The sequence below is a fragment of the Chiloscyllium punctatum genome, chromosome 45, assembly GCF_047496795.1.
Source record: "Chiloscyllium punctatum isolate Juve2018m chromosome 45, sChiPun1.3, whole genome shotgun sequence".
Taxonomy (NCBI): domain Eukaryota; kingdom Metazoa; phylum Chordata; class Chondrichthyes; order Orectolobiformes; family Hemiscylliidae; genus Chiloscyllium; species Chiloscyllium punctatum.
Genome location: NC_092783.1, coordinates 44,871,270 through 44,888,600, shown reverse-complemented (window position 1 = coordinate 44,888,600; position 17,331 = coordinate 44,871,270). Strand labels below are relative to the sequence as shown.

The following is a 17,331-nucleotide window of genomic DNA, read 5'->3' as shown; positions in this document are numbered from 1 at the left end:
AAATTTGCATTTAGTATTTTGATAGTATTAAAACCAATGAAGCAATCCAATGTTTTTGAGTATAAAACTGGACATTTTGAACACTTAGGGGACAACTGCCAAAGACCAACAAATGTAGAAGCGGACTGCTAGTTGAAGAGCTCTCTGATACTTGTCAGGTACCTGTCTGTCTGTGGGGAGTTTGTGAAGCAGAACATCTAAGCTGAGTTGGAGAAAATCTACAAAGGAGAATCGGCAAAGCTGACTGGTTTTGAATCATGCTTCTCTTTTGTAAATCTTAATCGGGTTTTTTTTATTGGTCTCATATTGTAGAGTCGGAGGTAAATTATAGGTTAAAGAGAAATGTGTTGCAAATACTTGTTGGTTATATTATTCTTTGTTGGAATTAAAGAGTAAAGATTTTAATCTTTATGTTAAATAGTGATCGTTCTTTGCCTCCGGAATTTTAACAGATAACAGCACGGGGCGAATGTTGTCTGCATTGATAGTTTAAATTAGCAGAGTGGTTTACCCTGTGTGACAACACATTCCCTTGACCATCACAACTACCAGCAACACAATAGATGAAACACTGGCTTAGACTGATTCCCAGATGGAGCAGAGGCAAACCATTCACTCACAACATTGCTACTCAGCTGTGAGGATTCCTTATGTCAGTTGAATTTTATGAACAGCACATACCTGTTCTGTTTTCCAATTCTCCTCATACTTGCTAACTTACTTTGGGAAATTTCTCATTTTGAATTATCATAGATTCTGCAAGTGAGCCAAATTAATAACTAACTGTTTCATAATGTTTTAATTTCCACAGATTGGACAGCACTGAATTCTTATTCACACAAGTACCTATGAAAATGAAGAAACTGGCATGAATTCAAGTTATTTTCCTAAAAGCTTGATCTGAGTTTAAAATTTGTGACTATAATGACTGTTTGAAAGAAACACCATATCAGACCAATGATATGTCTTTGTGCTTCAGCTCTTCCCGATGATGATCACCAGCCTGCCAATCCTTCTACCGTCCCAACGACAATCAACGCAATAAATGAACCAACAGCTCAGGCCTCCCAGAAAACAGATGATGCAGAAGCAAGCCATTTGACCCCACAACCACTTGGCAAGAGTGAGTATTCGTTGCGTCAATTGAATTTCAGGGACAGCATGTACCTATTCCGTTTTCCAATTCCCCTTGTACATGCTAAATTACTTTGCGAACATATCTTTTTTGAATCTTTAGAACTATAAGATCTATGAATAGTCCATTTCATTCTGAGTCCTGATTTCATATTGAACTAGAATGAGGTTGTTCTGAATCATAACTCCTATTATTCATCTTGGTTCCATAGCCCTGAACACCCTTGTCCAATGAAAAGCTCTCAATCTTAATTTTGGAATTTTCAATTATTGACCTAGCCTGAACCACATTTTTCGGGAGACATTTCTTGATTTCTTGTCCCTTTCTGTGAAGAAGTACTTCCTGACATTACCTTGACATAACCTGACTGTAATTTTAAGGCTAATTGATCTGTTCTTCACAGTGAACATTGTCCATACTGATACTTTTGTAATGGAACTTGGATCAATGCATTAAGGCATGTGTTCCATCTTGCTTTAATCTGGCAGTTATTACTTTAGATCAGGTAGAGTAAGTGGGAGTTCTATAGCTTTAGCCTCTAGTATTACATATGTAGCAATGTTTGGAGTAAAAAGAATTATGAATTGTTTCATAAATATGCAGATTCATTTCAATCCAGAATTAATTTGAATGCAATGTTTCACTACAATAACAGAGATCCCAATACTTAAAATAATTAATAAATTGGAATGTTTCCGACAGTATATTAATGACCATTACACCTGATGGTACGACACGTTCTAATTAATTGCATGTTTCATTAACGCAAGTTTGTTGTTACACAGATTGACGAATTGGGGACAGTGTTTCTAAGATGCAAACTTTAAAAATGTTTCTTGGCTGCAATATGATTAGATTACCAACACTAGACGCGCTGTTTCTAATGCACTATTTTTCTATAAGATGGGGTTGCACAAGAACACAACCATCACATTGTAGAAGAAGTATCTGTTAGTAAATTGAGACATATAAGTGAAAATAATCTGAAATATGAAAGCTTAAAATGTAAATTAGGAAAGACATATATATGTAGATCAGGAACAGGAAAGTGATCACATGGGTACCTGCATAAGGGCCTCAGGACCTTAGGTGGATTAAATAGTCTGTAACCAAAAGAGAAAATGCTGGAAAATCTCAGCAGGTCTGGCAGTATCTGTAAGGAGAGAAAAAGAGCTGACGTTTCGCGTCTAACTGACCCTTTGACAAAGAGTCAGTTAGACTCTAAATATCAGCTCTTTTCTCTCCTTACAGATGCTGCTAGACCTGCTGACATTTTCTAGCATTTTCTCTTTTGGTTACAGATTCCAGCATCTGCAGTAATTTGCTTTTAAATAGTCTGCAACATTTAGATTTTTTTTATATCTATCTTAAGTTCATTGCAGTTAGCAGAGATTCTGCAAGTGAACCAAATTAAAAACTGACTGTTTCACAATGTTTTAATTTCCAAACAGTGGGCAGCACCTTATTCTTATTCATACAAATACCTGGGTCCTTTTAGAAACTACATTATCCGAATGTTCACAGAAAAGAAGGATATTTTTGTCTTCTTTGATTTCTGTGGAGTCCAAATGAACAGGAATATTTCTACAGAGACACTGTGGGCTTCATTTTGCATCATCATGACTGTCTCACACCCATTGCCCTGCCCCCACAGAACCCACACACAGCATGAGTTCTAAATCCAATTTTGTTTGGAATTTAGGACAATGGCTTCACATTGTATCACTTGTGAAAATGATGAATCTGGCATGAATTAAAGTTATTTCCCTAAAGGCTTGATCTGAATTTTGTGATGATAATGACTGATTGAAAGAAAAACCATATCAGACCAGTTATGTGTCTTTGTGCTTCAGCTCTTCCCGATGATGATCACCAGCCTGCCAATCCTTCTACCGTCCCAACGACAATCAACGCAATAAATGAACCATCAACCCAGGCCTCCCAGAAAACAGATGATGCAGAGGCAAGCCATTTGACCCCACAACCACTTGGCAAGAGTGAGTATCCATTGCATCAGTTGAATATCAGGGACAGCACATGCCTATTCCATTTTCCAATTCCCCTTGTACATGCCAAATTACTTTACAAACATGCCTTTTTTGGATCTTTAGAACTATATGATCTATGAATTGTACCTTCCATCTCTCAGTCCTAATTTCACATTGAACCAGAACGAGGTTGTTCTGAATCATAACTCCTATTATTCATCTTGGTTCCATAGCCCTGAACACCCTTATCCAATGAAAAGCTCTCAATCTTAATTTTGGAATTTTCAATTATTGACCTCATCTGAATCACTGTTTTGGGGAGACATTTCTTGATTTCTTGCCTCCTTTCCTGAAGAAATGCTTCCTGACATTATCTTGACATAATCTGACAGTAATTTTAAGGCTAATCGATCTGTTCTTCACAGTGAACATTGTCCATACTGATACTTTGTAAAGGAAATTTGATCAATGAGTTAAGGCATTTGTTCCATCTTACTTTAATCTGGCAGCTATTCCTTTAGATCATGTAGAGTAAGTGGGAGTTGTATAGCCTTAGCCTTTAGAATTAGATATGTTGCAATGTTTGGAGTGAAAAGAATTATGAGTTGCTTCATAAATATGCTGAATCATTTCAATCCAGAATTAATTTGAATGCAGTGTTTCACTACAATCACAGAGATCCCAATACATAAAAATAATTAATAGATTGGAATGTTCCCAACAGAATATTATTGACCATTACACCTGAAGGTACGACAGGTTGTTCTGGTAAAATGCATGTTTCGTTAATGCAAATTTGTTGTTACACAGATTGATGAATTGGGGACAGTGTTTCTAAGATGCAAACTTTAAAAATGTTTCTTGGCTATAATGTGATTAGATTACCAACACTAGACATGCTGATTCTAATGCACTATTTTTCTATAAGATGGGGTTGCACAAGAACACAACCATCACGTTGTAGAAAAAGTACCTGTAGTGAATTGAGACATGCCAATGAAAATAATCTGAAATATGAAAGCTTAAATTAGAAAAGGCATATATGAGAACAGGAAGAATGATCATATGGGTACATGCAGAAGGGCCTCAGGACCTTAGGTGGATTAAATAGTCTGTAACATTCACATGTTCTTTTTTTAATATCTATGTTAAATTCAATGCAATTATCAGAGATTCTGCAAGTGAACCAAATTAAAAACTGACTGTTTCACAACATTCTAATTTCCAAACAGTGGACAGCACCTTATTCTTATTCCTACAAATACCTGGGTCCTTTTAGAAACTACATTATCTGAATGTTCACAGAAAGGAAGGATATTTTTGTCTTCTTTGATTTCTGTGGAGTCCAGATGAACAGGAATATTTCCACAGAGACACTGTGGGCTTCATTTTGCATCATCATGACTGTCTCGCACCAATTGCCTTGCCCCCACAGAACCCACACACAGCATGAGTTCTAAATCCAATTTTGTTTGGAATTTAGGACAATGGCTTCACATGGTATCACTTGTGAAAATAATGAAACTGGCATGAATTCAAGTTACTTCCCTAAAGGCTTGATCTAAATTTTGTGATGATGACGACTGTTTGGAAGAAAAACTATCTCAGAGCAATTATGTGTCTTTGTGCTTCAGCTCTTCCCGATGATGATCACCAGCCTGCCAATCCTTCTACTGTCCCAATGACAATCAATGCAATAAATGAACCATCAACTCAGGCCTCCCAGAAAACAGATGATGCAGAGGCAAGCCATTTGACCCCACAACCACTTGGCAAGAGTGAGTATCTGTTGCATCACTTGAATTTCAGGGACAGATTATGTCTATTCCATTTTCCAATTCTCCTTGTACGTGCTAAATTACTTTGCGAACATGCCTTTTTTGAATCTTTAGAACTATAAGATCTATGAATAGTCCATTTCATCTCTCAGTCCTGATTTCACATTGAACTAGAATGAGGTTGTTCTGAATCATAACTCCTATTATTCATCTTGGTTCCATAGCCCTGAACACCCTTATCCAATGAAAAACTCTCAATCTTAATTTTGGAATTTTCAATTATTGACCTCGTCTGAATCACTGTTTTGGGGAGACATTTCTCGATTTCTTGTCTCCTTTCTGTGAAGAAATGCTTCCTGACGTTATTTTGACATAATCTGACTGTAATTTTAAGGCTAATCGATCTGCTCTTCACAGTGAACATTGTCCATACTGATACTTTGTAATTCACACAAATGCCTGGGGCCTTTTAGGAACTATATTTTCCAAATGTTTACAGAAAGGAAGGATATTTGCGTCTTGTTTGATTTCTGTGGAGTCCAGATGAACAGGAATATTTCCACGAAGACACTGTGAGCTCGGGTCACTCTCCTTCATGTTGCATCATCATGGCATCTCGCACCCATTGCTATGACCCCACAGGACCCATACACAGCATGCTGCTTTCATGCAGAGGAGGTCCAGATCCAATTTTGTTTGGAATTTGGGACAATATTTTCACATTGTATCACTTGTGAAAATGAAGAAACTGGCACGAATACAAATTATTTCCCGAAAAGCTTTATCTGAGTTTGTAAAATTTTGTGATTATAATGACTGATTGAAAGAAAAACCATATCAGAGCAATTGTGTGTCTTTGTGCTTCAGCTACTCCTGATGATGATCACCAGCCTGCCATTCCTTTTACTGTCTCAACTACAATTAACGCAATAAATGAAATAATTCCTCAGACAGACACCCGGAATACAGATGATGCAGAGGCAAGACGTTTCGATGATCCATTACATCATAACTGTGAGTATTCATTGCATCATTTGAATTCCATGGGCAGCATATGCCTGTTCTATTTTCCAATTCTCCTTGAATGTGCTAAATTACTTTGTGAACATTTCTTTTTTGAATCACTAGATCTATGATTAGTCCACTCCATCTCAGTCCTGATTTCATACTCAACTAGAACAAGGTTGTTCTGTATCATAACTCCTATTATTCACCTTGGTTCCATAACCCTGAACACCCTTATCCAATGAAATTTCAATCTTAATTTCAGAATTTTCAATTATTGACCTAGACGGAACCGCATTTTTGGGAAGACAATTCTAAATTTCTTGTCTCCTTCCTGTGAAGAAATGGTTTCTGACATTATCTTGTCATAGCCTGACTGTAATTTGAAGGCTACTCGATCTGTTCTACACAGTGAACATTGTCCAGACTGATGGGTTGTAATGGAAATTGGATCAATGAGTTAAGACATGTGTTCCATCTTACTTTAATCTGGCAGCTATTCCTTTACATCAGATTCAGTAAGTGGGAGTTCTGTAGCCTTAGCCTTTAGTATTACATATGTTGTAATGTTTGGAGTGAAAGTAAATATTAGTTGCTCCATAAAAATGCTGAATCATTTTAATCCAGAATTAATTTGAATGCCATGTTTCATTACGTTAACAGAGATCCCAATACATAAAAATAATTAATAGATTGGAATGTTTGCTACGGAATATTAATGACCAGTACACCTAAAGGCATGATAAAATTCATGTTTCTCAATGCAAATATTCTGTAACACAAATTGATGAATTGGGGACAATGTTTCTAAAACGCAAACTTTTAAAACGTGTTCTGGCTATAATGTGATTCGATCACCAACACTTGAAACGCTGTTTCTAATGCACTGTTTTTCTATCAGATGGGGTTGCAAAAGAACACAACTGTTACATTATAGAAGAATTGAGGCGCATCAATGAAACTATTCTGAAATATGAAAGCTTAAAATCTAAAATGATTAGAACAGACATACATATAGAGCGGGAACGGGAAGAATAATCAATGGGTACCTGCATAAGGGCCTCAGGACTTTAGGTGGATTAAATAGTCTGGAACATTCACATGTTCTTTATATCATATCTATCTTAAGTTCAATACAAATATCACAGATTCTGCAAGGGAAGAAAAGTAATAGTTGTCTGTATTACAATGCTTTAATTTCCACAGAGTGTACAGAGTGTATTCTTATTCATAGAAATGTCTGGGACCTTTTGGAAATGACATTACCTGAATGTTTACATAAAGGAAGGACATTTGTGTCTTGTGTGATTTTTTTTTTTGTGTGGAGTTCAGATGAATGGGAATATTTCCACAAAGACACTGTGGGCTAGGCTCAACTCCCCTTCACTTTGCATCATCATAATTGTCTCCCAACCATTGCTATGACCCCAGAGGACCCACACACAGCATGCTGCTTTCATGCAGATGAGTTCCAAATCCAATTTTTTTTAGGATTTTGGACAACAGCCTCACATTGTACCACTTGTGAAAAATGAAGAAACTGGCATGAATTTAAGTTTTTTGTTGAAAAGCTTGATCTGAGTTTGTAAAATTTTGTGATTATAATGACGCATTGAATGAAAAACTGTATCAGAGCAATTATGTGTCCTTGTGCTTCAGCTCTTCCTGATGATGATCACCAGCCTTCCATTTCTTCTACCCTCACAATTAAATTCAATGCCATAAATGGAAAAACAGCTCTGGCCACATTGGATAATACAGATGATGCAAAGCTAAGCCGTTCCTCCCAACGATCACGTCGTAACAGTGAGTATCCTTTGCATCATTTTCATTTCATGGGCAGCATAGGCCTGTTCTATGTTCCAATTCTCATTTTAACTTACATCGTGAACTTTTCTTTTTTGAATCCTTTGAACCATAAGATCTATGGATAGTCCATTCATCCCTTCAGTCCTGATTTCACATTGAACTAGAACAAGGATGTTCTGAATCATAACATTAACTCTTCATCTTGGTTCCACATCCCTTAACACCTTTATCCAATGAAAAGCTCTCAATCTTAATTTAGGGATTTTCAATTACTAACTCTGACTGAACCACTTTTTTAGGAAGACATTTCTAGATTTCTTCTCTCCTTTCTTTGAAGAAAGCCTGTCTGCAAGTTTAAGATTAATTCATCTGTTCTACACAGTGAACCTTGTCCATACTGATGTGTTGTAATGGAAATTGGATCAATGAGGTCAGGCATGTGTTGCATTTTACTTTATTCTGGCAGCTATTCCTTTAGATCAGGTACAGTAAGTGGGAGTTCTCTGGCCGTAGCCTTTAGTATTATGTATGTTGCAATGCTTTGAGCAAAGAATGATTAGTTGCTCCATAAATATGTTTAATCATTTCAAATCAGAATTAATTTGAATGCAATGTTTCACTACATTGCCAGAAATCCCAATACCGAAAAATAATTAATAGGTTGGAATGTTTCCGACTGAATATTAATGACCATTACACCTGACGGTATGACCGGTTGTTCTGAAAAATGCATGTTTTGTTCACGCAAATTTGCTGTAACACAGATTGACGAATTGAGGACAGTGTTTCTAAAACGCAAACTTTTAAAACGTGTAATGTAATTAGATCACCAACACTTGAAGTACTGTTTCTAATGCACTATTTTCTATATGATGGGGTTGCACAAGAATGTAGCCATTATGTTATAGAAGAAGTACCTGTAGTGAATTGATGCACGTCAATGAAAATAATCTGAAATATGAAAGCTTAAAATCTGAAGTAAAATGATTAGAACAGACATACATATAGATCATGAACAGGAAGAATGATCACATGGGTACCTGCCTAATAACCTCAGGACCTTGGGTGAATTAAATAGTCTATAATACTCGCATGTTCTTTTTTTATATTTATCTTAAGTTCAGTGCAATTATCAAGAATTCTGCAAGTGAGCCAAATTAATAACTGACTGTTCCACAATGTTTTAATTTCCACAGAGTGGACAGCACCTTATTCTTAGTCCTTTTAGGAAATACATTACCTAAATCTTTACAGAAGGGAAGGACATTTGTGTCTTCTTTGATTTCTGTGGAGTCCAGATGAACAGAAATATTTCCACAAAGACACTGTGGGCAGGGCTCCCTCCCCTTCACTTTGCATCATCATGTCTGTCTCACACTCATGCCTTGCCTCCACCAAATCCACACACACCATGCTGCTTTCCAGCAGATGAGTTCCAGATCCAATTTTGTTTTGGATTTCAGACAATAGCTTCACATTGTACCAATCGTGAAAAATGAAGAAACTGGCATGAATTCAAGTTATTTCCCCAAAAGCTTGACCTGAGTTTGTAAAATTTTATGATTATAATGACTGATTAGAAGAACAACCATATCAGAGCCATTATATGTCTTTGTGTTTTAGCGCCTTTTGATGATGATCACCAGCCTTCCATTCCTTCTATGATCAAAATTACAATCAAAGCAATAAATAAAACAACAGCTCTGGCCATGCTACCAAATACAGATGATGCAGAGCCAAGCCTTTTCTTCAGACTATTACATGGTCACGGTGAGTGTTCGTTGTGTCATTTGAATTTCATGGCAATATGTGCCCATTATATTTTCTAATTCTCTTTGTATGCGCTAAATTATGTTGCGAACATTTTTTTTCTTGAATCCTTAGAATTACAAGATCTATAAATAGTCCATTCCATCTCAGTCCTGATTTCATATTGAACTAGTACAATATGAACTAGTAACTTCAACTATCCATCTTGGCTCCATAACCCTGAATACCTTTACTCCAATGTAAAGCTCCCAATCTTAATTTAGGAATTTTCAATTATTGACCAAGTCTGAACCACTTTTTTGGGGAGACAACTCTAGATTTCTTGTCTCCTTTCTGTGAAGAAATGTTTTCTGACATTATCTGTACGTAGCCTGACTGTAATTTTAAGGCTGATCGATCTATTCTACACCGTGAACATTGTCCATTCTGATGGGTTGTAATGGAAATTGAATCAATGACTTTAGGCCTGTGTTCTATCTTTCTTTAATCTGGCAGCTATTCTTTTAAATTTGGTACAGTAAGTGGGAGTTCTGTAGCCTTAGCCTTTACTATTACATATGTTGCAATGTTTGGAGTGAAAAGCATGATTAGTTGCTTCATAGATATGCTTAATCATTTCAAACCAGAATTAACTTGAATGCAATGTTGCACTACAATAACACAGATCCCAATACATAAAAGTAATTAATAGATTAGAATGTTTCCTGCAGAATATTAATGACCATTTGCCCTGAAGGTACGAGAGGGTGTTCTGATAAAATGCAGTTTCGTTAATGCAAATTTGCTGTAACACAGATTGTGGAATTGGGAACAGTGTTTCTAAAACGCAGATGTTTAAAACCGGTTTGGCTGTAATATGGTTAGATGCCAACACTGGAAGCGTTGTTTCTAATGCAGTATTTTTCTATAAGATGAGGTTGCACAAAAACACAACCATGTTATAGAAGAAGCACCTGTAGTGAATTGAGATGCCAATGAAAATAATCTGAAATATGAAAGCTTAAAATCTAAAGTAAATTATGATTAGAACAGATGTACATATAGATCAGGAACAGGAAGAATGAACACATGGGTACCTGCATAAGGGCCTCAGGACTGTAGATGGATTAAATAGTCTGTAACATTCACACCTTTTGATCATATCTATCTTAAGTTCAATGCAGTTATCACAGATTCTGCAAGTGAGTCAAATTAATAACTGACTGTTTCACAATGTTTTAATTTCCAAAGAGTGGACAGCACCTGGTTCTTATTCACACAAATACCTGGGTCTTTTTAGGAACTACATTACCCAAATGTTCATGGAAGGGAATGTCATTTGTGTGTTGTTTGATTTCTGTGGAGTCCAGATGAACAGAAATATTTCCACAAAGACACTGTGGGCAAGGCTCACTCCCCTTCACTTTGCATCATCATGACTGTCTCGCACCCATTGCCTTGCCCCCACAGCATGCTGCTTTGATGGAGGTGGGTTCCAGATCCAATTTTATTTGGAATTTAGGACAATAGCTTCACATTGTACCAATCATGAAAAATGAAGAAACTGTCATGAATTCAAGTTATTTCCCTAAAAGCTTGATTTGAGTTTGTGACATTTTGTGATTATAATGACTCATTGAATGAAAAACCATTTCAGAGCAATTATGTGTCTTTGTGCTTCAGGTCCTCCTGATGATAATCACCAGCCTTCCATTCCTTCTACTGATACAATTAGAATCAATGCAATAGATGAAACGACAGCTCAGGCCTACTTCCTTAATACAGATGATGCAGAGCCAAACCTTTTCTTCCGACAATTGCTTGGTAACTGTGAGTATTCATTGCATCATTTGAATTTCATGGGCAACATATGCCTATTCTATTTTCCAATTGTCCTTGTGTGTGATAACTTACTTCATGAACATTTCTTTTTTGAACACTTAGAACAATAAGATTTATGAATAGTCCACTCAATCTCTCAGTCCTGATTTTGTATTGAACTGGAACAAGGTTGTTCTGAATTGTAACTCCAACTATTCACCTTGGTTCCATAACCCTGAACACCTCTATCCATGAAATGCTCTCGATCTTAATTTAGGAATTTTCAATTATTGACCTGGACTAAATCACTTTTTGGGGGAGACAGTTCTGGATTTCATGACTCCTTTCTGTGAATAAATGTTTTCTGACATTCTTTACACAGCCTGACTGTACTTTTAAGGCTAATTGATCAGTTGTAAACAATGAACATTGTCCATACTCATGGGTTGTAATGGAAATTGGATTTGTAACACAGATTAACGAATTGGGGTCAGTGTTTCTAAAACACAAACTTTTAAAATATGTTTTGGCTGTAATGTGATTTGATCACCAACACTTGAAGCGCTGTTTCTAATGCACTATTTTTATGTAAGGTGGCATTGCATAAGAATGCAACCATCATATTATAGAAGATGTAGCTGTAGTGAATTGAGACATGTCAATGAAAATAATCTGAAATATGAAAGCTTGAAATCTAAAGTAAAATGCTTAGAACAGAGGTACATATCGAGCAGGAACAGGAAGAATGATTACATGGGTATCTGCATAAGGGCCTCAGGACTTTAGGTGGATTAAATACTCTGTAAAATTCACATTTTTGTTTATATCTATCTTAAGTTCAATGCAATTATCACCGATTCCGCAAGTGAACCAAATTAATAACTGACTGTTTCACAATGTTTTAATTTCCAAAGAGTGGACAGCACCTTATTCTTATTTACACAAATGCCTGGGTCCCTTTAGGAACTACATTCCCTGAATGCTTACAGAAAGGAAGGATATTTGTGTCTTGTTTGATTTCTGTGGAGTCCAGATGAACAGAAATATTTCCATAAAGACACTGAGGGCGAGGCTTACTCCTCTTCATTTTGCAATGTCTTGATTGTCTCCCACCCATTACCTTGCCCCAGAGGACCCACACACACCATGCTGTTCTCATGTAGATGAGTTCCAGATCCAATTTTGTTTGGGATTTAGGGCATTAGCTTCATATTGTACCACAAGTGAAAACTGAAGAAACTGGCATAAATTCAAGTTATTTCCTGAAAAGCTTGATGAGTTTGTAAAATTCTGTGATTATAATGACTCATTGAATGAACAACCATATGAGAGCAATTGTGTGTCTTTGTGCTTCAGCTCTTCCTGATGCTGATCACTGGCCTTCCATTCTTTCTACCTTCGAAATTACATTCAACGCAATAAATGAAACGACAGCTCAGGCCAACTCCCTTAATAGAGACAATGCAGAGAGAAGCCTTCCTTTTGGGCTATTACTTGGTAAGTATGAGTATTTGTTGCATCATTTGAATTTAAAGGACAGCATATGCCTATTCTATTTTCCAATACTCCTTGTGTGTGCTAACTTAATTTGCCAACATTTCTTTTTTGAATCCCTACAACAATACGACCTATGAATAGCCCATTCCACCTCTCAGTCCCGACTTCATATTGAACTAGAAAGAGGTTGCTCTGAATCGTAACTCCAACTCTTCACCTTGGTTCCAGAACCCTGAGCATCCTTATCCAATGAAAAGCTGCCGATCTTAATTTCAGAATTTCAATTATTGACCTAGTCTGACCCATATTCTTGGGGAGACAATTCTCGATTTCTTGTTTCCTTTCTGTGAAGGAATGCTTTCTGACATTATCTTTGCATATTCCAGACTAGAGTGGTGCTGGAAAAGCACAGCAGTTCAGGCAGCAACCGATGAGCAGGAAAATCGACGTTTCAGGCAAAAGCCCTTCATCAGGAATACAGGCAGAAAGCCTGAAGAGTGGAGAGATAAATGAGAGGAGGGTGGGGAGAAAGTAGCATAGAGTACAATAGGTGAATGGGGGTGGGGATGAAGGTAATATGTCAGGGAGGAGGGTGGAGGAAGGTAGCAAAGAGTACAGTGGGTGAATGGGGGTGGAATGAAGGTGATAGGTCAGGGAGGAGGGTGGAATGGATAGGTGGAAAGGAAGGTAGGCATGTAGGACAAGTCATGGGGACAAGTGCTGAGCTGGAAGTTTGGAACTGGGGTGAGGTGGGGGAAGGGGAAATGAGGAAACTGGTGAAGTCCACATTGATGCTCTGGGGTTGAAGTGTTCCACCTCAGACACACTTCAACCCCAGGGTATCAATGTGGACTTCACCAGTTTCCCCATTTCCCCTTCCCCCACCTCATCCCAGTTTCAAACTTCCAGCTCAGTACTGTCCCCATGACTTGTCCTACCTGCCTATCTTCCTTTCCACCTATTCACTCCACCCTCCTCCCTGACCTATCACTTTCATTCCACACCCATTCACCTATTGTACTTTATGCTACTTTCTCCCCACCCCACCCTCTTCTCATTTATCTATTCACTCTTCAGGCTTTCTACCTGTATTCCTGATGAAGGGCTTTTGCCCGAAACATCAATTTTCCTGCTCCTCGGATGCTGCCTGAACTGCTGTGCCTTTCCAGCATCACTCTAGTCCGGAATCTGGTTTCCAACAACTGCAGTCATTGTTTTTACCACATTATCTTGACATAGTCTGACTGTAATTTTAAGGCTAATCGATTTGTTATACACAGTGAACATTGTCCATGCTGATGGGTTGTAATGGAAATTGGATCAATGACTTAAGACATGTGTTCCAGCTCACTTTAATCTGGCAGTTATTCGTTTAGATCAGGTAGACTAAGTGGGAGTTCTCTAGCTTTAGCCTCTAGTATTACATATGTAGCAATGTTTGGAGTGAAAAGAATTATGAGTTGCTTCATAAATATGCAGATTCATTTCAATCCAGAATTAATTTGAATGCAATGTTTCACTACAATAACAGAGATGCCAATACATAAAAGTAGCTAATAGACTGGAATGTTTTCGACAGAATATTAATGACCATTACACTTGATGGTATGACAGGTTGTTCTGATAAAATGCATGTTTTGTTCATGCAAATTTGCTGTAACACAGGTTGACAAATTGGTGACAGTGTTTCTAAAACACAAACTTTTAAAACGTGTTTTGGTTGTAATGTTATTAGATCACCAACAATTGAAGCATTGTTTGTAATGCACTATTTTTATATGAGATGGGGTTGCACAAGAATGCAACCATCACGTTATAGAAGAAGTTCCTGTAGTGAATTGAGAAATGCCAATAAAATAATCTGAAATATGAAGGCTTAAAATTGAAAGTCAAATGATTAGAACAGATGTACATATAGAGCAGGAACAGGAAGAATGATCACATTGGTACCTGCATAAGGGCATCAGGACCTTGGGTGGATTAAATAGTCTATAACATTTGCATGTTTTTTTTATATATCTATCTTAAGTTCATTGCAATGATCAGAGATGCTGCAAGTGAGCCAAGTTAATAACTGACTGTTTCACAATGTTTTAATTTCCAAAGAGTGAACAGCACCTTTTTCTTATTTACACAAATGCCTAAGTCCCTTTAGGAACTACATTCCCTGAATGTTTACAGAAAGGAAGGATATTTATGTCTTGTTTGATTTCTGTGGAGTCCAGATGAACGGGTTTATTTCCACAAAGACACTGAGAGCGAAGCTCACTCTCCTTCACTTTGCATCATCATGACTGTCTCGCACCCATTTACTTGCCCCTACTGACCCCACACACACCATACTGCTTTAATTGAGATGGGTTCCAGATACAGTTTTGTTTGGAAGTTGGGACATTAGCTTCACGTTGTACCAGTTCCAAAAAATGAAGAAACTGTCATGAATTCAAGTTATTTCCCTAAAAGCTTGATCTGAGTTTGTAAAATTTGGTGATTATAATGACTCATTGAATGAAAACCCATACCAGAGAAATTGTGTTTCTTTTGCTTCAGTTCTTCCTGATGACGATCGCCAGCCTTCCATTCCTTCTACCTTCATGACTACAATCAAAGCAATAAATGAAACAACAGCTCAGGCCTACTATCATAATACAGATGATGCAGAGCCAAACCTTTTCTTCCAAAGATTACTTGGTAAATGTGAGTATTCATTTGAATTTCATGGGCAGCTTATACCTATTCTACTTTCCAATTCTCTTTGTGTGTGCTAACTTACTTTGTGAACATTACTTTTTTAAATCCTTAGAATGATAAGATCTATGAATAGTCCATTCCATATCTCAGTCCTGATTTCACATTGAACTCGAACAAGATTGCTCTGAATCGTAGCTCCAACTATTCATCTTGGTTCCATAACCAGGAACACCTTTATCCAATGAAAAGTTCTCGAACTTAATTTAGCAATTTTCAATTATTGACCTAGTCTGACCGACCTTTTTGGGAGACAGTTCTAAATTTCTTTCTTCTTTCTGTGAAGAAATGGTTTCTGACATTACCTTTACATCGCCTGACTGTAATTTTAAGGCTAATCAATCTGTTTTACATAGTGAACATTGTCCATACTGATGCATTGTAATGGAAATTGGATCAAAGAGTTAAGGCAAGTGTTCCATCTTACTTTAATCTGCCAGCTCTTCCTTTACATCAGATACAGTAAGTGGGAGTTGTATAGCCTTAGCCTTTAGAATTAGATATGTTGCAATGTTTGGAGTGAAAAGAATTATGAGTTGCTTCATAAATATGCTGAATCATTTCAATCCAGAATTAATTTGAATTCACTGTTTCACTACATTAACGGAAATCCCAATACATGAAACTAGCTAATAGATTGGAATGTTTCCTGCGGAATATTAATGACCTTTACATTTGAAGGTACGACAGGTTGTTCTGATAAAATGCATGTTTTGTTAATGCAAATTTGCTGTGACACAGATCGACGAACTGGGGACAGCGTTTATAAAATGCAAACTTTTAAAATGTGTTTTGGCTGCAATGTGATTAGATTACCAACACTCAATGTGCTATTTCTAATGCGCTATTTTCTAAAAGATGGGGTTGCACAAGAACACAACCATCACATTATAGAAGAAGGACCTGTAGTGAATTGACACACGCCAATAAAAATAATCTGAAATATGAAAGCTTAAAATCTAAAGTAAAATGATTAGAATAGACATACATACAGAGCAGGAAGGAAGAATGATCACATGGGTACCTGCTCAGTCCATACATGTACCACCCTCTGCGTGAAAACGTTGGCACTTAGATCTGTTTTATATCTTTCCCCTCTCACCCTAAACCTATGCCCTCTAGTTCTGGACTCCCCGACCTCAGGGAAAAGACTTTGTCTATTTATCCTATCCATGTCCCTCATAATTTTGTAAACCTCTATAAGGTCACCCCTCAGCCTTCGACGCTCCAGGGAAAACAGCCCCAGCCTGTTCAGCCTCTCCCTATAGCTCAAATCTTCCAACCCTGGCAACATCCTTGTAAATCTTTTCTGAAACCTTTCAAGTTTCACAACATCTTTCTGATAGGAAAGAGACCAGAATTGCATGCAGTATTCCTACAGTGGCCTAACCAATGTCCTGTACAGCCGCAAAATGACCCCTAACTCCTGTACTCAATACTCTGACCAATAAAGGAAAGCATACCAAATGCCTTCCTGACTACTGCCTTTATACTCTTCTCAGGATTCATTTGATCCATCTTGTCTATACCTGACACAGGCTTCATTCTTTTTCTTAACCAAACCCTCAATTTCTCTAGTCTTCCAGCATTCCCTACACCCACCAGCCTTTCCTTTCACCCTAACAGGAATATCCTTTTCTGGATTCTCGTTATCTTATTTCTGAACGCTTCCCATTTTCCAGCTGTACGTTTACCTGCGGACATCTGCCCCCAACCAGCTTTTAAAAGTCCACCCTACAAACTTTCACATAAACCGCATCATCCCAAGACATTTCCGTCACCTCCAAACGGACCCCACCAC

The 17,331-nt window shown here is 37.4% G+C and overlaps 1 protein-coding gene across 6 annotated transcripts in view; it reads left to right on the top strand.

Annotated features, from left to right (window-relative positions):
• The window catches only part of LOC140467331 (uncharacterized), a 118,124-nt gene that overhangs the window by 44,714 nt on the left and 56,079 nt on the right, over positions 1 to 17,331 (top strand). For 5 of the 6 annotated variants that reach the window (XM_072563613.1, XM_072563610.1, XM_072563611.1 and 2 more), the window contains 9 exons: positions 980 to 1,123; positions 2,989 to 3,132; positions 4,758 to 4,901; positions 5,769 to 5,915; positions 7,566 to 7,712; positions 9,339 to 9,485; positions 11,148 to 11,294; positions 12,642 to 12,782; positions 15,333 to 15,479. In XM_072563613.1, coding sequence (XP_072419714.1) covers positions 980 to 1,123; positions 2,989 to 3,132; positions 4,758 to 4,901; positions 5,769 to 5,915; positions 7,566 to 7,712; positions 9,339 to 9,485; positions 11,148 to 11,294; positions 12,642 to 12,782; positions 15,333 to 15,479 — 1,308 coding nt within the window. The remainder of the gene's footprint in view (positions 1 to 979; positions 1,124 to 2,988; positions 3,133 to 4,757; positions 4,902 to 5,768; positions 5,916 to 7,565; positions 7,713 to 9,338; positions 9,486 to 11,147; positions 11,295 to 12,641; positions 12,783 to 15,332; positions 15,480 to 17,331) is intronic. The other variant, XM_072563612.1, reaches the window with a different exon arrangement.